General features: G+C 48.2%; 1 protein-coding gene across 8 annotated transcripts in view; it reads right to left on the bottom strand.

The window, feature by feature from the left end:
* EEF2K (eukaryotic elongation factor 2 kinase) overlaps positions 1-22,480 on the bottom strand; it is an 85,699-nt gene that overhangs the window by 27,939 nt on the left and 35,280 nt on the right. For 6 of the 8 annotated variants that reach the window (XR_012429366.1, XR_012429367.1, XM_005591438.4 and 3 more), the window contains 8 exons: positions 14,765-14,865; positions 10,765-10,825; positions 8,889-8,926; positions 8,256-8,427; positions 2,670-2,819; positions 2,168-2,300; positions 1,783-1,910; positions 856-1,057 (listed from right to left, as the gene is read on the bottom strand). Coding sequence is in view for 6 of the 8 variants with exons in the window: in XM_005591438.4 (XP_005591495.2) it covers positions 856-1,057; positions 1,783-1,910; positions 2,168-2,300; positions 2,670-2,819; positions 8,256-8,427; positions 8,889-8,926; positions 10,765-10,825; positions 14,765-14,865 (985 nt within the window). In the remaining 2 variants the exon portion in view is untranslated. The remainder of the gene's footprint in view (positions 1-855; positions 1,058-1,782; positions 1,911-2,167; positions 2,301-2,669; positions 2,820-8,255; positions 8,428-8,888; positions 8,927-10,764; positions 10,826-14,764; positions 14,866-22,480) is intronic. The other 2 variants (XM_065537279.1, XM_074027998.1) reach the window with 1 other exon arrangement.

The following is a 22,480-nucleotide window of genomic DNA, read 5'->3' as shown; positions in this document are numbered from 1 at the left end:
AATGAGCTGCAAAGCTTAAAATATTTACTCTCTGGCCTTTCAAAAAAGTCTGTTGACTCCTGTTCCAGACTATTCTGAAGATCTTCCAGTGGAAACATGTAAAGGGCTTCTTTAATGTTTGATACTAAAATCTTTCTCTCTTCCAAAGGTATCAAAATGAGAAAAATTTAAAAACTAAATAATAAAATCTTGCTCTCCTGCTCTGAGCCTGCTTCCGCTTACACTTTCCCTGAATACATGACTTCCATCTCTTCAGGCCAACACCCTGGGGTCAGTCTTGCCTCTATCCTTTCCTACAAACTCTCATCTGAATCATCAGCAAACTCCATTCTTTCAGCATCAGAAATAACGATCCTGTTTTTCTCCTTTTACCCATTAATATCACGTTCATAACTTTTCTAACATTGAATAATCCTCAGATTCCTGTGAAATCCCTATTTAACTGTGACAGGTGAACCTTTTAACATAGTACTATTTTTATTTGTTAATATCTATTTAGATTTTTTAAAAATCTATTTAGATTTTGTTGTTATTCTCTCTATATACACAAAAATTTTAAATAAGGTTGGGATATAATTTCCTTTTTTGGTATATCAAATTTATTGTATGAGTTTTGCTGGTTTCATAAAACACACTGATAAAAGTTACTTTGTTTCCTACAATAGGGGTTGTTTTTATAGCATTTGGATGATCTGTTTTGGAAGTTCACTCAATGAAACTCACCTATAAAATCACTGGGGCCATGAACCTTTTTGATTAGCATGTCTGATTTTTCTAACATAAATGAAAGCCGGTTTAGTTCTGCTCTACCTGTCCCCTCCAATCACAGTGACTAAGGACCGAACCGTCACTCACGGAGGTGGTCTAGCTTCTGGCTGTGTGGTGTGGCCGAAGATGGGGAAGAAGGGAGAGAGTCGAAGGTCACATCGCTCATGTTCTCATCTCCAGAGTTCTCTGAAAGGGGACGGAGCAGGGGTGGCCGGCTCCCAGAGAGGGTCCTTACTCGGGGGCTCCCACATTTTTCCTCTGTTCCTCTCAAGATGGTCTTGGCTGATTGCTGGGGACATTAACAGGGATACTCATGTCACGCACACACCCTCTGGGAAATAAAGGGCTCTTCCTGTTGTTCCTTCTAGCCCTGAAACCCCTTCACCCACAGCTCCTAAACATGCCTGTTTAGTAGCTGATACATTGTCTTAAAAAATAAAAAAGCAGTAGGGGATTAAACCTAAGGCCAAGAAAGGGCATCTGGAACAGAGGCTCAGAGGACCTGCCAGCATCCCCTAAAGCACTGACCACATTCCACAGCCCAGAGCTGGAGAAAGCATCCCACTCTATGTCCAGCATCCCAAGCTGGTCTTTGCAGCATTCTCTTATCTCTGGTCCAAGTAGCAATGGGAGGGATGGGAGTTATCTTGGTGAGGTGCCTGGAGAGCCAGGTCTAAGACTCGTTCAGTCATTTGTCAATACATCACACAAACACACACACACACACCACACACCTTCTCACTATCTCCACGTGCCTGTTCCCTTCACTCTGGTAAAAAAAAATGGGCCCAACCTAAGCAGATACCAGCTGCTCTACTGTAAGGACACTCAGGAGGACTTTGTGCACCGAGCTGGAGAGGACGGGCTGGGGCATGGGTGGGACAGATGCTTCCAGCCTGGTATTCGTCAGTTAAGCACTGCTTGACCTGGCTGTCACCACACAGGGGAGCAGGGCTTGCTTTGCGGGTAGCAGAAGGGCCTGCCAGGCCAAGCAGGGTCATACTGGGCACCCACCAGCAGCTTGGTGTTCTGATTCACCGCGTCCCTCTCCCGGGGCGAGAGGTCAAAGGGAGCAAGGCCCATGCTCTCGCAAATCCGGTTGCAGGCATGAGAGTAGAAGAAGAGCGCCATCCCACGGACACCTGTGGACAGAGCGGGGGTGTCTGGAGTGTTGCTTTGCTCTGTGACGGGGGACAGGCAGTGGTGGGCCTCATACACATGGCTAGGGCAGGTATAAAACGTGCCCAGCTGGGAGGCATCAGCCATCCAGGCTCCCGTCTTCATGATCTTGAAAAAGCGCATACAATGTCTCAGCCTGTTTCCTGGGCTGTACAAAGACCTCAGAGGTTTTAGCAGGGAGCGTGGTTTCTGCGGAAACAGTCCGGCTTTCCCCACCTACCTAGGTTGCCGTCTCCAAAGTCAGTGCCCGTCTCTGTGTGGATCTGTGGGTCAGTGTAGAGATCCCCAACTCCCTGGATGTCCACCACTATCAGCTGATGGCCGGAACGCTCAAACGTGAAGTGACTGAAGGCCTACGGGGCACAGGAAGGAAAATGAGATGTCAAGAGACAGGCTGAAGGCTGTGCAGGCATTGGCCACGCCTCTGCCCATGCTGAGGGGCTTTCTCTGCAAGAAGTTATATAGAGGAAAAGACAAAGGAAAAAGGCCTCTTCAGTTGGGCAGGGACCTTGAGCTGCAGGTCCTGTGGCCATCTTAGGTGACAGAAGCTATCATGGGGTGACGGGCGTCTCGTTACAGTCGCCTTCTGAATGTTCCAAGAGGCTTCTCTGGGAGTGAGACTCCAAGCCCACAGGGACCTTCCTCTTTAGGGGCTGAGCCTGGCCAGGATCTCACCCCAAGGGCTGTGGTGGGCAGAGGGTGGTGGTGAGCCCGGGCCTCACCTGCGGCGTCAGGCGGATGTTGTCATCACGGACAAAGCCAGAGTTGGAATTGTACTTGATGTACTTGCCCTCGATGTAGTGCTCCAGGTGGAAGAGGGGCTTGCCCGGTCTGTCCCTCAGCTCGATGATGCACATCTGCATGATGTCCACCTGGTGGGATGGGGAGTGGGCTCAGGTGGGAGGGCCCAGGCGCACCTCCTCTGAGAAACGGCAAGGGGAGGGCTGAGAGGCTCAGATCTTGGCTCCATCACTTACTAGCTCTCTATTGCCAGAGCTCCTGGTGATGCCCAGACTCTAATCTCTTTTCCTTTCATTTTTTTTAAATTAAAAAAAATATATTTTTAGGCTAGGCACGGTGGCTTACATCTGTAATCCCAGCACTTTGGGAAGCCGAGGCAGGTGAATCACTTGAGGTTAGGAGTTCGAGAACAGCCTGGTCAATATGGTGAAATCCTGCCTCTACTAAAAATACAAAAATTAAGGCTGGGTGTGGTGGCTCACACCTGTAATCCCAGCACTTTGGGAGGCTGAGGTGGGTGGATCACCTGAGGCCAGGAGTTCGAGACCAACCATGGCCAACATGGTGAAACCCTGTCTCTACCAAAAATACAAAATTAGCCAGGCATGGTGGCACATGCCTGTAATCCCAACTACTCGGGAGGCTGAGGCAGGAGGATTGCTTGAACCTGGGAGGTGGAGGTTGCAGTAAGTCAAGATTGCACCACTGTACTCCAGTCCTGGGCAAAAGAGCAAAACTTCGTCTCAAAAATAAATAAATAAATAAATAAAATAAAAATTAAAAAACTAGCTGGGCGTGCTTGCATGTGCCTGTAATCCTAGCTACTCAGGGTGTTGAGGCAAGAGAATCACTTTAACCCAGGAGGCGGAAGTTACAGTGAGCCAAGATCACGTCACTGCACTCCAGCCTGGGTGACAGAGTGAGACTCTGCCGGGAAAAAAAAAAATAAAATTTTATTTTAGAGACAGGGTCTCACTCTGTCGCCCAGGCTGGAGTGCAGTGTCATAATCATGGCTCATTACACCCTCGAACTTCTGGGCTCAAGTGATCCTCCCACCTCAGCCTCCCAAGAAGCTAGGACTACAGGTGTGTGTCACTACACGTGGCTCATATCTAAATTTTTTTTTATAGAGACGAGGTCTCACTATGCTGCCTAGGCTGGTCTTGAACTGGCCTCAAGCAATCCTCTTGCCTTCCAGCATCCTCCCAGAGTATTAGGATCACAAGCTGCAGCCATTGTGCTCAGCTCTGTTTTCCTTTGAGTTTTAAAAGGGTACACAGCCACCCACTAGGGACGATATTGCTAAGCTTCCCTTGCAGCTAAGTGTGGCCACATGACTGTGCCCGGCCAATGGGAAGTGAGCATTGTGATGATGTAACTCCAGTCTGCCCTGTAAGGTGGACTCTGCTTGGGAGCCAGAACTGATTATGTGGTCCATGGCAAACCCCTGAGGGGATAGCAGAGAAAAAGACCAAAGGAACCAGGTCTCTAGATGGCTTCAAGGAGATGAGGCACCAGCCTACCCCAAGCCACCCACCAATGCAAGACCTCCACAAAAGTGAAAAAGAAACCATTTCGTGTCTGCACATATTTTGGGTCTGTTTGCTAAGCAACTTAGACTATGCCTTACTGTAATACTGTGAATTTGGGCACATTTCTGAATTTCACCTTTATGTGCCTCAGTTTCCTTACCTGCATAAACAGGGTCTCAGACTCAGTCTGTAAATTAAAGTTATTGATGCAAAAAGGAGCCAGGCAATGTTTGCTTTTATTTTTTATTTTATTGAGACAGAGTTTCACTCTGTTGCCCAGGCTAGAGTGCAGTAGCACAATCTTGGCTCACTGCAACTTCTGCCTCCTGGGTTCCTCTGTCTCAGCCTCTCGAGTAGCTGGGACTACAGGCACCCGCCACCATGCCTGGCTAATTTTCGTATTTTTAGTAAAGACGAGTTAGTAAAGACGAGTTTTACCATGTTGGCCAGGCTGGTCTTGAACTCCTGACCTCAAGTGATCCACCCCCCTGGGCCTCCCAAAGTACTGAGATTATAGGTGTGAGCCACTGTGCCTGGCCACTCATTTTATTTTTATCAGGAGCTACAATTCTAGAGAAATATAAACCAACCTCTAAAAAGTAGAAATATAAACCAACCTCTAAACAGTATTCTCCCTGCAATGGGAAATTATAGGGAACTTTGACATTCCTCGCTGAATTTTTTTTTTTTTTTTTTTTTTTTTTTTTTACAAAGTCTATGTTTAATTTTGTACACAGAAGAAAATGTATAAATAGTGCATATGGTTTGTAAAGTGGAGCAGGGACTCTAGCTTGCACCTCTTGCCCTGTTACACAAGGATTCATCCTTGGTCTCCATGTCCCCCTCAATGCCACTTCCTGGGAGGATTAGGTCCAGGTTTCCCAAGGAAAAGACCATCCACGGAGAGTGGGTCACCAGGCATGCAGACAACAGCTGCAGAGGCCGAAGGGGTCCTGATCTGAGAGGTGAGAACTTGCCCCAAATGAGGACTCAGTTGGTTCTGAGAACCGGCCTGAGGGGAAGGCAGGGAGGGGCAGTTCTCAGAGCGTTCTGCCCCAAAGGCTGGTTCCATCCCTACGAGGAAACTTACAGCAGGGCCACCTGCTTGGCCAGAGGGCTCCCTGGGCGAGGGGCAGTGGCACAGCCATGGTGTACAGCCAGGACCTCCTCAAACAACCACGTCCTTCTCCCTCCCTTAAGTCAACCACATTATTATTATTACTACTACTACTACTACTACTACTACTACTACTACTACTACTACTACTATTATTTGGGGATGGAGTCTTGCTCTGTCACCCAGGCTGGAGCGCAGTGGCCCAATCTCGGCTCACTGCAGCCTCTGCCTCTCATGTTCAAGTGATTCTCCTGCCTCAGCCTCCCAAGTGGCTAGGATTACAGGCATGCACCACCACGCCTGGCTAATTTTGTATTTTTAATAGAGATGGGGGTTTCACCATGTTGGCCAGGCTAGTCTAACTCCTGACCTCAGGTGAGCCGCCCATCTCAGCCTCCCAAAGTGCTGGGATTACAGGCATGAGCCACTGTGCCCAGCCTACCACATTATTATTTACTGGACACCTAGGCGCTAGGAGACAGCAGTGAACAACATAAAATCTCTGCCTTTAGGTGAGAGAAGCACCTAAAATATTAACTAAATGAATGGCACACTAACTGCTCCAAAGAACAGAAAAAAAAACACCCCAGAATGATGTGGCAGAGGTGACTGGGGTAGAGGGACCGCTTCTCAGGGTGGTCTGAGATGGGCTGGCTGAGGTGACACAGGATCTGAGACCTGAACTACAAGGAGCTAGACATGCAAGCATCACGGTGACACGAGATGCCAGCCAAGCCTACAGCCAGGGCCAAGGTTTTGGGGCAGGAACAAGCTTGTGGAGGAAGAGAAAGGAGGCCAGGCTGGAGGGCCGCGAATTGCAGAGGAAGCTAGAGCCCCCCAAGGTGGGGACTGTGGCTTCTTGCGCCTGTCCCAAGTATGCTTCATCAAGGGCCCTGCAAACAGCAGGTGCTCAATAAATCCTGCACACCCAGGAGACTGTGCCTTATACGTAGGAGATGCTCAAGCTGTGGGAGATCTGAGCTATGGGCTCATGCAGGGCAGAGGCATGGATCCTTCCTCAAATGCCCAAAGGCAACAGGGAATTCTGCTTGGCCTCAGTCACTCATCACCCTAGGGACTCAAATGAAGGTGCCAACCTAGCAGGGGGTTGAAAAGCCTGCATTTGAGCCCTGGCTCCAGCTCTGCCTGGTTGGGCAAGTCATTTAGCCTCTTTGAGCCCGGGGTCCCCAAAGAGCGGACATAGTATCCAATCTGACACGGTTTGGCTGTGTCCCCACCCAAAGCTCATCTTGAATTGTAGCTCCCATAATTCCCTGGTGTTGTGGGAGGGACCTGGTAGGAGATAATTGAATCATGGGGTGGTTCCTCCATACTGTTCTCACAATAGTGAATAAGTCTCACAAGATCTGATGGTTTTATAAGGGGAAACCCCTTTTGCTTGGTCCTCAATCTCTCTTGTCTGCCACCAGGTAAGATGTGCCTTTTGCCTTCCACCATGATTGTGAGTCCTCCCTAGTCGTGTGGAACTGTGAGTCCATTAAACCTCTTTTTCTTTTATAAATTACCCAGTCTTGGATATGTCTTTATCAGCAGTGTGAAAACGGACTAATATACATTACCAGCTCTTTCTTCTGCTTTTTCTTGGGAATCTCACCTTTTCCAGTCTCAGTCCCTGTGGTCTGGGTGGAACACCTACATTGCTAGCTCTAAGGGCAGGCACATGGCTAGGGTGTGCCCAGTCTGCATATTCCCACCCGTTGGCCACTGTGATTGGTTCGGCAATAGGGATCTGACCTAATCAGAGCCAATGAAACCCAGCTCTGGGACTTTTATTGGAACTTCTGGGAAAATAAGTTTTGTCATTCTAACAGGAACTTGGGCCTGCTGGGGGCCAGAGTGCTACCACAAGTGCAGAAGCTGCCAGAGAATGACGCCAACCCAGAAGGACACCCAGGTCAGAGATGGAGGAAGATTCTGACAACCTCACTTTAATCCTGAATCCAGCCATGCCTGTGGCCAGCATTATTTTTCAGTTACATAAGGCAATGAATTCTCTTTTTCGATTAAGCAGTTTGAGTGGGTTTCTTTCATTTGCAAACACAAATCCTGACTAATAGATCCCATCTGTAATTGAGGATAAAACGTTCCAACCTCAGAGCTATTTTTAGGAATAAATGACTTTGGAACAGGTGCAATGGCTCATGCCTGTAATCCCAGCCCTTTGGGAGGCCAAGGTGGGTGGATTGCTTGAGGCCAGGAGTTTGAGACCAGCCTGGGCAACATGGCAAAACCCTTTCTCTACAGAAAATACAAAAATTAGCTAGGCGTGGTTGCATGCCCCTGTAGTTGCAGCTACTCAGGAGGTGGAGCTGGGAGGATTGTTTGAGTCCAGGAGGTTGAGGCTGCAGTGAGCTGTAATCATGCCACTGCACTCTGGCCTGGGCAATAAAGAAAGATCCTGTTTCAAAAAAAAAAAAATAAAATAAAATAAATGACTTGGTTCATCACGCTCAGTAAACAGTGGTTGTTATTAGCTACTATGAAGAAGGTGAAAGAGGTCAGGTATGGTGGCTCACACCTGTAATCCCAGCACTTTGGGAGGCTGAGGCAGGCAGATCGCTTGAGGTCAGGAGTTTGAGACCAGCCTGGCCAACATGGTGAAACCCCATCTCTACTAAAAATACAAAAATTAGCCAGGCATGGTGGCAGGCACCTGTAATCCCAGCTACTCAGGAGGCTGAGGCAGGAGAATCACTTGAACCCAGGAGATGGAGGTTGCAGTGAGCCAAGATCATACCACTGCACTCCAGCCTTGGTAGTGGTGGTGGGTGACAGAGCAAGACTTCATCTCAAAAAAAAAAAAAAGATGAAAGAGGAACCCACCATGGCCCTCTTTCCCAGACACTGTGCACAGCCGCCCTGGCATGGAAAGGGGGCAGGTAGCGGGGCCACGCACCTGCTTGGGGGGCTTGTGCCGGTTATACTCCTCCCCCCAGAGCTTGGCCTCCATCTGTAGACGCACGTCCTCAAAGTACACATCCCGGTCTACCGGCTCTATGTAGCGCTTCGCCACGTAGTTGGAGGCTCCCTTCCACTGCTGGGCGTGCAGGAAGTTGGAGAGCTTCTTCCTGTGGGGAGAGGCAGCAGGGGGCCTACCTGGGTACTCTGGGGTTCACCAGGGACACAACCCTAGTCCTCAGGACAGCAAGACCTTGTCTGACCTGGATGGGTGGCTGGCGGCAGGAACAAAATGCAGGAACTAGGAAGGACTTCCCCACCCCTTTGCATCTTCAAAGAGTTGGGATGGGGGGATTAAAGGGCACTGTTAAATGTCTCCAATCCCATTTCCCTTGACCTCCCAACACCAGGGCAGAGGTGAGTGGGGTGCTCCCTATTCCTCCTGAGCCCATCTTCACAGCCAGGCCCAACGTGTGGCCTGAGGGAGGCCAGATGGAGAGGAACCTGGGCTACAAGAAGGCAGAGGGGACCCTGGCTCCATTCCTTGGCTGCAAATGTCCCAGTGCCTCAGCTCTGAGGAGCCTGGGGGGGACTCTGGGCAGGGCCCCGAGAGTCAGGCTGAGTCACTTACGTCCGGAAGCACTCCCTCATTGCTCCTCGGCCGAAGGGCTGAAAGACACCACATAGAGTGTTATCAGTCCCCATGCCCCACCCAAAAGGGACCCTAAGACAGGAGGTGCTCCCCTTGCATGCCACCCATCAAATGGGTGCCCTGGGCCTCTTCTCAATCCTGAAATTCCCGGGGATCTCCCTCCTATGTCTCAGCACCAAAGTCATAGAGGCCTTCCAACCCAGAGGCTGCCGAGATGGCAAGGACCCCCCATTCCTCCATCCCAGCTGAGGGGAAGAACTCACGGGGGCAGGATATTGGGGGAGGGACAGTGCATCTCAGAGGACATTTTCACAGCCCGGACTTTAGAAGAAAAAAAGTGGAAACAACCTATGTGTCCAGCAACAATATACTGGAAAAATCAACCAGGTTGATTCCTTCAATGAAATACCATGCAGCAATGAAAACCAACGCAACATGTTGACCAAAACACCTGCAGCGCCAGGAGCAGTGGCTTATGCCTGTAATCCCAGAATTTTGGGAGGCTGAGGCAGGAGGATCGCTTGAGGCCAGGAGTTCAAGACCAGTCTGGGCAACATAGACCTCCTCTCTACAAAAATTTTAAGGCTGGGCACAGTGGCTCATGCCTGTAAGCCCAGCACTTTGGGAGGCTGAGGTGGGTGGATCACCTGAGGTTGGGAGTTCGAGGCCAGCCTGACCAATATGGAGAAACCCCGTCTCTACTAAAAATACAAAAATTAGCCGGGTGTGGTGGTGCATGCCTGTAATCCTAGCTTCCCGGGAGGCTGAGGCAGGAGAATTGCTTGAACCCTGGAGGCAGAGGTTGCAGTGAGCCAAGATCACACCACTGCACTCCAGCCTGGGCAACAAGAGCAAAACTGTCTCAAAAAACAAAAAAAATTTAAAAATTGACTGGGTGTGACGGTGCACACCTGTAGTCCCAGCTACTCAGGAGGCTGAGGTGGGAGAATTGCTTGAGCCCTGGAGTTCAAGGCTGCAGTGAGCCAAGATCATGCACCACTCTACCCCAGCCTGGGCAGCAGAGCAAGACCCCGTCTCCAAAATGAATACCTATTTTTTACTTCAAATAAGCCCCCACTTATTTGAAGTGAAAAAAAAAAAAAAAAAAAGGTAAAAGTAATCTAGGGTGATAAGATTCAGAGTGGTGCTTACCCTGTGGGTATGGGGGGAGTGACTGAGAGGGGCTTGGGCAGGCTGGTTGCCTTCTGTTTGTTGATATGGGCTGCTGGTAAGGCAGTGTGCTCATTTTGTGATAAATCAGTGAGCTGTACACTTTTCTGTGTATATTGTATAGTACACTAAAACAAAGCTTCACAAAGCAATCCTAACCTCAATATGAAGGAAATACTCTATTTTCTAGTCTTTTATCTTTTTTTTCCTTCAAAAGGTTGGCTGTGGCCTGGTGTGGTGGCTCATGCCTATAATCCCAGCACTTTGGGAGGCCGAGGCAAGAGGATCATTTGAGCCCAGGAGTTTGAGACCAGCCTGGGCAGCATAGTGAAACCCACGTCTCTATAAAAAAATTAAAAAATTAGCCAGGCGTGGTGGTGTGTACTTGTGGTCCCAGCTACTGGGGAGGCTAAGGTTGGAGGATGGCTTGAGCCCAGGAGGTCAAGGCTGCGGTGACCTGTGATCGTGCCACTGCGCTCCTGGGTAATAGAGACCCGGCCTCAAAAAAAAAAAAAAAAAAAAAAAAAATGCTGGTTGCAACCAATAAATAAATAATAACATAGAATCCCCCGAAGTTACAAAAATTAAACAAAGTGGGAGTGGGAGAGAAGGGCGCACAGACCAAAGTCAGCTGCAGAAAGTTTTTGCTCAGCCCTGTGCCCATGGGATTCAAGGCCCTGCTCACCTGAGATGCCATCTTGATCAGAACTTCATCATCCAGCCATTCCCCGGTAACAGCGTTGTACCTGCAGAGACCCACCCACCCCAGGGCACAGTGTCCATCACACGGTCCTGTTTCTCACTGGCTAAAGGCCAAAGACCCTTCTGGGCTCCCCATGGGCCTCAGAACCAACCCACTCTCCACCTTGGCTCACAGCCCACCCAACCTTCTGGGTTGGGTTGGAAACACTGTCCCTCCCTCCCAAGTCCCAACACACCGGTCTCCGATCCTTTCCTCAAACCCACTGCTCCCTCTCTACCATGTCCCCCATTTCCATATCCCCAGCTCTCACTGCTGTGCTGCTTACTGGCTTGTTCTGCATCTGGGGCCCCCAATGGACTGTAACCCCACAAAAGCAGACCCATGTCTGTCTTGGTCATCCAGGACCTGGTGTGCATGGATGCTTAATAAATACACATAGCTGGGCCCGGTGGCTCACGCCTGTATTCCCAGCACTTTGGGAGACTGGGGCAAGTGGATCACAAGGTTAGGAGTTTGAGGCCAGCCTGACCAACATGGTGAAACTGCATCTCTACTAAAAATACAGTTAGCCAAGCATGGTGGCGCATGCCTGTAATCCCAGCTACTCAGGAGGCTGAGGCAGGAGAATCGCTTGAACCCAGGAGGCAGAGGTTGCAGTGAGCCGAGATCGTGCCATTGCACTCCAGCCTGGGTGACAGAGCGAGATTCTGTCTCAATAAATAAAAAATAAAAATAAATACACAAGGTGGATGAATGACTGAATAAACAATATCCTGATCATAACTGGTCTCTGTAATGAACGGCATGGCCCAGGGAGGGAAGGTGGTGGTGGTGCCCTCAATCTTGCTAGGCAGCTGGGCACACAGTGGTGGGTAAGGGTTCCGTCTCTGAGTCTAGACAGGAGAAGGGTTGTAGGTGTAGGGGTAGAAAGGAGTGATCTCTTTCCTCCCCATCATAAGGGTCATGGACAATAGCCCAGTTTTATGTGACATGGAAGCCTTCAGAATGAAGACTCAAAGATACAGAGGAACTGATCCAATTTAATGCTGAGGTTCAGTGAAGCAGGGATGGCGTGGAGCAATGTGATTGGGCAAAAAGGAGATGAGCTAATGGTAACAGACTGAGTGGGCCAGCAAGGCTTGTTCGATTCTTCTTGGACGCTCTGTTACAGCATTTGCTTCTCTTGGGTATGGGGTAGGACTCCTTTGGGATGAGGATCTTATTCCATAATCTATTTATGGTCAGCTATTGTACAGAAAGTTCGTGTAAGGTTAGATAATTTTTTTTTTTTTGGACACAGGATCTCCCTGTCACCCAGGCTGGAGTACAGTGGAGCAATCTTGGCTCACCGCAAACTCCGCTTCTTGGGTTCAAGCAATTCTCCTGCTTCAAGCCTTCCGAGTAGCTGGGATTACAGATGTGCCTGCCACCATACCCGGCTAATTTTTTTTTTTTTTTGTATTTTTGTAGAGAAGGGGTTTCACCATGTTTGCCAGGCTGATCTTGAACTCCTGGCCTCAAGTGATCCACCAGCCTTGGTCTCCCAAAGTGCTGGGATTATAGGCGTGAGCCACTGCACCTGGCCTAGAGTAATATTTTTAAGTTTTATGGCTGGCTTTGGGGAAAAGGGGTTCTAGTTTCTATGACCGGTAGTGGGGAAAGGCAATTCTTGTTTTGTTTTTTTGAGATAGAGTCTCGCTCTGTTGCCCAGGCTGCAGCTCAGTGGGGCAAACTCAGCTCACTGCAACCTCTGTCTCCTGGGTTCAAGCAATTCTCCTGCCTCAGCCTCCCGAGTAGCTGGGATTACAGGCGCGTGCCACCATGCGCGACTAATTTTTATATTTTTAGTAGAGACAGGGTTTCACCATATTAGCCAGGCTGGTCTCAAACTCCTGATCTCGTGATCCGCCCACCTCAGCCTCCCAAAGTGCTGGGATTACAGGCGTGGGCCATCGCGCCTGGCCAATTCTAGTTTCTATGGCTTCTTAAGGGAACAATGAGGGGTGAGAGACAGGAGGGCAGGAGAAGGTCAAAGAAAGGCTGTTTCTGAAGCCTTCACTTTGGGGTATCATTTTCTGAGCCCCAATACCAGGTTGTGTGATGGTAAATATATATTTTGTTTTAGACTCTATTTCCTGGCATGCAACTCTGAAAGTCCTTGGAATCTCCAAAGTGATGTCTTTTTTTTTTTTTTTTTTTGAGACTGAGTCTCACTCCGTCACCCAGGCTGGAGTATAGTGGCGCGATCTCAGCTCACTGCAACCTCTGTCTCCCAGGGTTCAAGCAAGTCTCCTGCCTCAGCCTCCTGAGTAGCTGGGATTACAGGCGCCCACCACCACGCCTGGCTAAATTTTTGTATTTTTAGAAGAGACGGGGTTTCACCATGTTGGTCAGGCTGGTCTCGAACTCCTGACCTTAAGTGATCCGCTCACCTCGGCCTCCCAAAGTGCTGGGATTACAGGCATGAGCCACCATGCCCAGTCTTCTTCTGTACCCTTTGTAACATCCTTTATAATAAACCAGTAAATATGAGCATTTCCCTGAGTTCTGTGAGCTGCTCCAGCAAGTTAATCAAACTCAAGGAGGGGGGTCATGGGAACCCTGATTTATAGCTCATCAGAAGCACAGGCGAAACCACTTGTGGCTTGCGATCAGCAGTGAAAGTCGGGGACGGTCTTGGAGGACTGAGCCTTCGACCTGTGGAATCTGATGCTATCTCCAGGTAGATGGTGTCAGAGTCGAACTGCATCATAGGATACCCAATTCAAAACTCCTCTAATTCCTTCCATTAGAGGAAGAGAATTAGAGGCATATCTGCTGGTATCCACTGCAGATCTGACTGCTTGCTTGTGGGCAGGGACAAACCCCCACACATTTTGAGCTCACAGAAGCATTCTGTGTTGTAAGGATACAGTAGGTGAAATTAAGTGTGCTTTTGCCAAAGATAGGTGCATACCTAAGGCAGACAGAGCTTGGAGAGGGTTCCGGGAACATTTTCATCTCTCCTTTCCCAGAGTAAATCAGCCCCTGGGCCTGGCCAGGCCTCACACAAGTTTGCCTGGTGGAAATCTCCTCGGCTCAGTGGATTCCTAAAGTTTGAAACCTCCCTCCGGGCTGAGGTGTTCTTAGCTCTAGTTGGAGGCTTCCCTTGGCGCACCTCTCAGCCAGGGCAGACTCCAGAGCACCCCACCCTCGGTGAGAACAGGTTTCCCACAGTCTGACGCCTCCACCAGGAAACACAAGCAGAGGCCTGGCAGGTTAACCTCCCCTAGGCTCAGAGGGAGGAAAGCGCTCCAGAACTGCATAGTTGGCACCGGCCCGGGGCAAGCACAGTTGACGCTTGAATGACATGGGTTTGAAGTGCGTGTCTACTTATAAGTGGACTTTCTTCAATCAATATATTGGAAAATGTTTTAGAGATTTGCAACAATTTTACTTTATTTTTGAGATGGAGTGTTACTCTGATGCCCCGGCTAGAGTGCAGCAGTGCTATATCAGCTCACTGCAACCTCCACTTCCCGGGTTCAAGTGATTCTCCTGCCTCAGCCTCCTGAGCAGCTGGGATTACAGGCGCCAGCCACCACGCTTGGCTATGGCTAATTTTTGTATTTTTAGTAGAGATGGGGTTTCACCATGTTGGCCAGGCTGGTCTTGAACTCCTGACCTCAAGTGATCTGCCCATCTCAGCCTCCCAAAGTGCTGGGGTTACAGGTGAGAGCCACCGCACCCGGCCAGAGATCTGCAACAATTTAAAAACACTAGCTCAGTCTAGCCTGTCTAATAGGTACCTTGTGAGAACCACGGGAAGGATTCAGTGAGGCAATGCACCGGGCCTTAAGCATGCATTAGCACTCCAATATTAGCTGCTGTTATGATGACTCCCTTCCCCTGACCCCCAAGAGTACTTAGGCCTCACTGATTGGGAGCAGAAGCTGGACGTGTAGCCCCCAGGACTCTTCGAGACCCCGCACAAGCTGCTGACCTGTGTCGAGTAGCACGTTCGGTGGCAATGTCTTCTAGGTGGAACTCAGCCCAGGGGTCGGGCATGTGCTTGGCCTTCTCGATTGCGTGCTTCCAGGCTTCCTGTGGAAGGCAAAGGGGAAGGTAGGAACATCAGGCCCAGGTCAGGGACTTTGGGGACAGTGCAGACTCTTCCTGCCCTGTTAATTCCTCTGGAGAGGCAGACAGTATCAGGACAGAGAGAGACTCCTGTCTAGTAGCCTTTCGGGCTTCTCTGTACTCACAGGCACAGCCTCCCTGTTGGCAGACATGGCACATCTTAACTACACAACACTTGGAATCAATGAGTTGAGAATGAAAATAGGGTACCACTCCCCCATTCAGGTTGGCAAACATTTCATTATATGTATATACACACACACACACACAAAATATATGTATATATTATATAGAATATATATACATACACACACTATATATATAGAGAGAGAGACAGAGAAAATAACATATATATATATATATATAGAAACAGAGTCTCACTCTGTCACCCCGGCTGGAGTGCAGTGGCGTGATCTTGGCTCACTGCAACCTCCACCTCCCGGGTTCAAGCGGTTCTCATGCCTCAGCTTCCCAAGTAGCTGGGATTATAGGCATGCACCACCACGCCTGGCTACCTTTTGCATTTTTGGATAGAGATAAGGTTTCACCATGTTGGCCAGACTGGTCTCAAACTCCTGACCTCAAGTGATCCCTGCACCTTGGCCTCCCAAAGTGCTGAAATTACAGGCATGAGCCACTGTGCCTGGCCTTTTTTTTTTTTTTTTTTTTTTTTTTTTTTTTGAGACAGGGTCTTATTCTGTCACCCAGGCTGGAGTGCAGTGGTGCAATCTCGGCTCGCTGCAACCTCTGCCTCCCGGATTCAAGCAATTCTCCCACCTCAGCCTCCTGAATAGCTGGACTTACAGGTGCACACCACTACACCTGGCTAATTTTTGTACTTTTTGGTAGAGACGGGGCTTCATCATGTTGGCCAGGCTGGTGTCAAACTCCTGACCTCAAGTGATCCACCCACCTCGGCCTCCCAAAGTGCTGGGATTACAGCAGGTTGGCAATTATTTTAATGAGATGAAACATTTTAGCTCGTGCAGGCCTGGGTATCAGGGAATGAGTATCCTCACACACCATCAGGGGGTATAAAACTTTTCTAGGCCGGGTGCAGTGGCTCATGCCTGTAATCCCAGCATTTTGGGAGGCCGAGGCAGGTGGATCACCTGAGGTCAGGAGTTTGAGACCAGCCTGGCCAACATGGTGAAACCTTGTCTCTACTAAAAACACAAAAATTAGCTGGGCATGGTGGCGCATGCTTGTAATCCCAGCTACTTAGGAGGCTGAGGGAGGAGAATTGCTTGAACCCAGGAGGCAGAGGTTGTAGTGAGCCAAGATTGCACCATTGCACTCCAGCTTGGGTGACAGAGGGAGACCCTGTCTCAGAAAAAAAAAAAAAAAAAAAAAAAAAAGGCTGCATTTCTGGTGAAAATTCTTGACCCTACCAGACCCAATGATCTCTTTTTATAATAAATGTTGTATAACACCCCATTTTACTGGCCTATATGTAATTTGCAGATAACATACATTTCTAAGCTCAGAGCATATTAGAACCATGCCAAAGATATGTTGCCTTTAACTTTTTTTTTTTTTTTTTTTTTTTAAGAGACAGGGTCTCACCTTGTACCCAGGCCAGAGTGAAGTGGCATGATCATGGCTCAGGTGATCCTCTCACCTCAGCCTCCTGAATAGCTGGGACTCCAGGCTGAGCCACCATACCCGGTTAATGTTTTAATTATCTGTAGAGATAGGGTCTCACCATATTGCCCAGGCTGGTCTTGAACTTCTGGCCACAAGCGATCCTCCCACCTCAGCCTCCCAAAGGATATGCTGCCTTTACACATAACATACGGTTTAACTCTGGCCTCAGATAATTATGAAACGATTCCTATGAGCTGTGCCAAGGTCTTGTGGGATGCAGGAAAATTCATCGTGCAGAATAGCCCTGTTTCAGGGTTGCTGGCATTCCCGGCCTTCCTTAACTCTATGCCAGCAGTGCCCACCACTCCATCATTGTGATGACCCAAAAGAACTCCCAAATCTATCAAAACCTATTGAGAGTGGCCGGGCATGGTGGCTCACACCTGTAATCCCAGCACTTTGGGAGGCCAAAGCGGATGAATCATCTGAAATCAGGAGATCGAGACCAGCCTGGCCAACATGGTGAAATCCCATCTCGACTTAAAAAAAAAAAAAAAAGGTGGGTGCATGCCTATAATCCCAGCTATTCAGGAGGCTGAGGCAGGAGAATCGTTTGAACCGGGAGGCGGAGGTTGCAGTGAGCAGAGATCAGGCCACTGCACTCCAGCCTGGGTGACAGAGCGAGACTCTGTCTCAAAAAAAAAAAAAAAGAGTCCAGCTTCCCAAGGACTCAGCCCAAACAGGGCTTCACCTCATCCCCAGCCTGAGCCCCTCACTGGGTCCTGCTCAAAATAGAAGCAGCTCAGGCAGGGGAGCTGGGCCTTCCAATACACACACACACAGCCCAGGCCTCTCACTCTCTCTAGGGCTTTCTTTTGTTTTTGGGTTTTTGCTTTGTTTTTTAAATAGGGACAAGGTCTCTCTCTGTTGTCCAGGCTACGTGGCAATTGTGTAATCATAGCTCTCTGCAACCTCAAAATTCCTGGGCTCAAGCGATCCTATTCAGCCTCTTGAGTAGCTGGGACTACACTTACACACCACCATGCCCAGCTAATTTTTTAATTTTGATTTTTTATTTTGCAGAGATGGGGTCGCACTACGTTTGTTGCCCAGGCTGGTCTCGAACTCCTGGCCTCAAGTGATCCTCCTGCCTCAACCTCCCAAGGCACTAGGATTACAGACATGAGCTGCTGCGCCTAGGCTGCTGGGGCTTTTTTACTGCTGCAAAGTTCAAAAATAAAGCCTGTAATTCTTTTCTTCTATTTTGGTAGCTAATTTAGGCTTAATTTAAAAACTGGAAAATACAGAAGACCAAGAAAAGTCAAATCCACCACATACCATCCTCTGGAGCAATAGTCAATGCTGTGGACTAATTCTTTTCCAGATCTTCTATATGCTGTTTTGTTTTGTTTTTTTCCCCCCCAGACAGAGTCTCCCTCTGTCACCCAGGCTGGAGTGCAGTGGTGTGATCTTGGCTCACTGCAACCTCCTGGGTTCAGGCAATTCTCCTGCCTCAGCCTTCTGAGTAGCTAGGATTACAGGCGTGAGCCACCATGCTTGGCTAATTTTTGTATTTTTAGTAGAGACAGGGTTTCACCATGTTGGCCAGGCTAGTTTTGAATTTCTAACCTCAGGTGATCCACCCGCCTTGGCCTTCCAAAGTGCTGGGATTACAGGCATGAGCCACCGTGCCCAGCCTACATGCATTTTTTTAATAAGATTGGTATCATACTGTAAAATATAATTTACCTCCTTTCAGGAGAGTGGGTCAATGGGACTTTGTGCTTTATTTAGTGATCTTGATTTTCTTTTTTCTGATTCCAAAGTATGATCTACATCACATAAAAACTGCAAGCACTATAGAACTCTGAATTAGAAAGCGGAAGTCCTCCCTAATCCACTTCCTCTGAAAACCACAGTTGACAGTTGATGTAGACATTCTGCAAAATTTTTTCCTATGTCTCTGTGAACACCAACACGTACTTAAGAGCAATTTAGGCCGGGCGTGGTGGCTCACACCTGTAATCCCAGCGCTTTGGGAGGCTGAGGAGGGCAGATCACGAGATCAGGAGTTTGATACCAGCCTGGCCAACATGGTAAAGCTCTGTCACTACTAAAAATACAAAAATTAGCTGGGCATGGTGGCACGAGCCTGTAATCCTAGCTGCTTGGGAGGCTGAGGCAGGAGAATCGCTTGAACCCAGGAGGTGGAGGTTGCAGTGAGCCCAGGTCGCATAACTGCACTCCAGCCTGGGCAACACAGTGAGATTCCATCTCAATAAATAAATAAATATAAAAATAAAAAGAAAGAGCAATTGGACCACACCACATGTTCTGTTGTGCATCTGACTTTTCTTAATGCAAGATCTTGGACATCTTTCCATGTCATATGTGCAGACGGGCTGAGTGACCTCCTTTCATTCCAGAACGGCCAGATACACAATTATATGAATGTAACCTTAAGGTATTTGTCTAACCTCCAGTTGAATAATGTTTGGATTCTCTCCAACATTTCCTAGTACAAACAGTGCTGAAGTGAACATCTTCCTATCCAAATCTCTGTGCGCATGTGCAAGATCTCAGAAGGACATATTTTTTGGGAAATGTAACTGCTGGATCTCATTTAAAATCTATAAATGACTGAGTTCTCTGCCAAAAAATTTATCCTAAGTTATACTCCAAGAAGCAGTATACAAATCACTAAAATTTTTTTGGCACAGGCAAGTACATCGGATAACTATAAAATTCACAAGTTATTTGCATCCTGCTTTAATAGTTGCATAATAATTTACTGTAGAACTTTATTCTTATTGACTTAATTATTCACCTGTTGCTCTCCACTGTTAGGCTTCAAGCTTATCACTGATTGTACTCTGTTGTAAATAACTCCACAGCAGACATGTGTACGTCTAAAACATTTTTCTGAATTTCGGTTCCTGTTCTTTTTTTTTTTTTTTTTTTAGATGGAGTCTGGCTCTGTCACCAGGCTGGAGTGAAGTGGCGTGATCTCGGCTCACTGCAACCTCTGCCTCCTGGGTTCAAGCGCTTCTTCCGCCTCAGCCTCCTGAGTAGCTGGGACTACAGGCGCGCGTCACCACGCCCAGCTACTACTAAAAATACTTATTGTATACTAAAAATATTTATTGTATTTTTAGTAGAGACAGGGTTTCATCATGTTGGCCAGATGGTCTCAATCTCTTGACCTTGTGATCCGCCTGCCTTGGCCTCCCAAAGTGCTGGGATTACAGGCATGAGCCACCGCACCGAGCCCCTGTACTTTTTTCTTAAAGAGACAGGGTCTTGCTCTGTCACTCAGGCTGGAGTGCAGTGGCGTGATCATAGCTCACTGCAGCCTCAAACTCCTGGGTTCAAATGATCCTCCTGCTTCAGCTTCCCGAATAGCTGGAATGACAGGCGTGTGCCACCATGCCTAATTTTTTAAATTTCTGTACAGACGAGACCTCGATATGTTGCCCAGGCTGTTCTCAAACGTCTGGGCTCAAGTGATCCTCCTGCCTTGACTTTCCAAAGTGCTGGGATTACAGGCATGAACAACCACGACCAGCCCAATCCCTGTATCTTAAAGAACCACAGTCTCGGCTCATATTCCAGCTGCTACAAATGGCAGGGACAGCCTTCGACCTCCACCTGTCAGGAGAGCCTGCAGTGTTGAGAACTCAAGCGTGTCTGTACAGGTGCCCTGTTCTCTGTCTGCAACACACAGTTCTCTGACACTGCCTCTCTCAAACGACTCTGCCACTCCCTAAGCCACTGACAGGGGCCGTCCCCATTCAGTGAAGATTAGCAACAGAAATTACCTCCTGGCTGGATGCCGTGGCACCAACCACAAAACAGGGAGGAAAGTACTGCAGAATTAGAGGGTGTGGTATTTCATAGGATCAAAATTACCTTCTTTTTCCAAACCCAGAGTCATGCCAAACCTTACTGGCAACAGGTGGGATTAATGCAACTGGTTTTTGTTTGTTTTTAATAAGGACAGTATAAAAAGTCCTGTACTAACATTCATGTCCCTGATTCCAGCTTACCACTGACTGGCTATGGGAACCTCCATTTCCTTGTTTACAAACAAGGATGAAAGTTTTGGCTGCTGGTGGTCCACTTTTTTGTGGCCCCTGCAACCAGGGTAGACACATGCCCACCAGAAAGAGTGGCTCACTGGGGTAGCAGTGCTCATTATGGGTGACCCCTGCCTGAGCTGGAAATCACCAGTAATACGTTACCATCAGGAGGGGAATGGAAGCAGGTACTGCCACCTTTGAGAGCCACCTGGCAGTGGCTATGAACCTTCTTCTGCACCGACTTCTGACCCAGCCATTCCTATCACCTACCTAGGTGTGCCCAGGTAAGCTGGTCCAAGGATAATCAGTGCTTTTTTTTTCAAGACCGGGTATTATTCTGTTGCCCAGGCTGAAGTGCAGTGGTGGGATCATAGCTCATTGAAGCCTCCAACTCCTGAGCTCAAGGAATCCTCTCAATTCAACCTCTCGGGTAGCTGGGACTATGAGTGTTCACCATCATGTCCAGCTAATTACAAAAATTGTGTGTGTAGAGATGAAGGTCTATGTTGTCCAGGGTGATCTTGAACTCCGGCCTCAAGATCAGCACTTTACAATGCTATAATGATCAGGCAGTAGGAACAAACTGCCTATCTGTAGGGGCATGATTACATATACTTGTTCTACTGAAAATGAGATGCTAACATGGGTGATTTCTTTTTTCTTTTCTTTCTCTTTTTTTTTTTTTTTGAGACATGGTCTCGCTGCGTCGCCCAGGCTGGAGTATAGTGGTGCGATCTTGGCTCACTGCAACCTCCGTCTCCCGGGTTCAAACAATTCTATCTCAGCCTCCCAAGTAGCTGGGATTACAGGTGCGCGCCACCACACCTGACTATTTTTTGTATCTTTAGTAGAGATTGGGTTTCACCATATTGGTCAGGTTGGTCTTGAACTCCTGGCCTCAGGTGATCCACTTGCCTTGGCCTCCCAAAGTGCTGAGATTATAAGCGTGAGCCACCACACCCAGCCAGGGCAATTTCTAAGACCTATTGTTTAGGGGAAAAAAAGCAAGTTGCAGAACAATACAAACACTGTGATACCACCTACTGGTGAAGGAAACCCACAAATCAATACCATGGATTTTCTAAGGATGTGTGTGTCTGTAGACATATACACAAATGTATACTTATATACAAATGCATAAAAAGAGGTCTGAAAAGTAATTTATATGAAACTAATATAATGCTTATCTCGGAATAGAAAGGGATAAGAAGTTGCTCAAGGAGACCTCAGTTTATCTATGTTGTTTGCATTCTTTTTACAATGAGAATGTATTTAGGTATTGTATGTGTAAATCAAAGTTAAGAAACTAAATTACTGGGTTAGACGATTTTTCTTTTTTTCTTTTTTTTTTTTTGAGACAGGGTTTCATTCTGTCACCCAGCCTGCAGTGCTGTAGTGCAATCGTGGCTCACTGAAACCTCAACCTCCACCTCAGCCTCTCGGGTATCTGGGCCTACAGGCACATGCCACCATACCTGGCTAATTTTTTGTATTTTTGTAGAGACAGGGTTTCACCATGTTGCCCACGCTGGTCTCAAACTCCTGGGCTCAAGTGATCCACCTGTCTTGGCCTCCCAAAATGCTAGGATTACAGACATGAGCCACTGTGCCTGGCCAGGTTAGATGATTCTTAAGGCCATGCCAGCTCTAATATCCTCTAGTTCTAAGGATTCCGGAACTCAGTTGTTGAGTAGGTTAATTAATCTTACATAGAACAGCCGTGGGCTGGACGTGGTGGCTCATGCCTGTAATCCTAGCACTTTGGGAGGCCGATGCAGGCAGAGCACTTGAGGCCAGGAGTTTGAGACCAGTCTGGTGAACATGGTGAAACCTCCTCTCTACAAAAAATACAAAATTTAGGTGGGCGTGGTGGTGCATTCCTGTGCTCCCAGCTACTCAGGAGGCTGAGGCAG

Source organism: Macaca fascicularis, chromosome 20 (genome assembly GCF_037993035.2).
Source record: "Macaca fascicularis isolate 582-1 chromosome 20, T2T-MFA8v1.1".
Taxonomy (NCBI): Eukaryota; Metazoa; Chordata; class Mammalia; order Primates; family Cercopithecidae; genus Macaca; species Macaca fascicularis.
The sequence above is the reverse complement of the archived record's forward strand: the minus strand, read 5'-3'. Positions and strand labels throughout refer to the sequence as shown.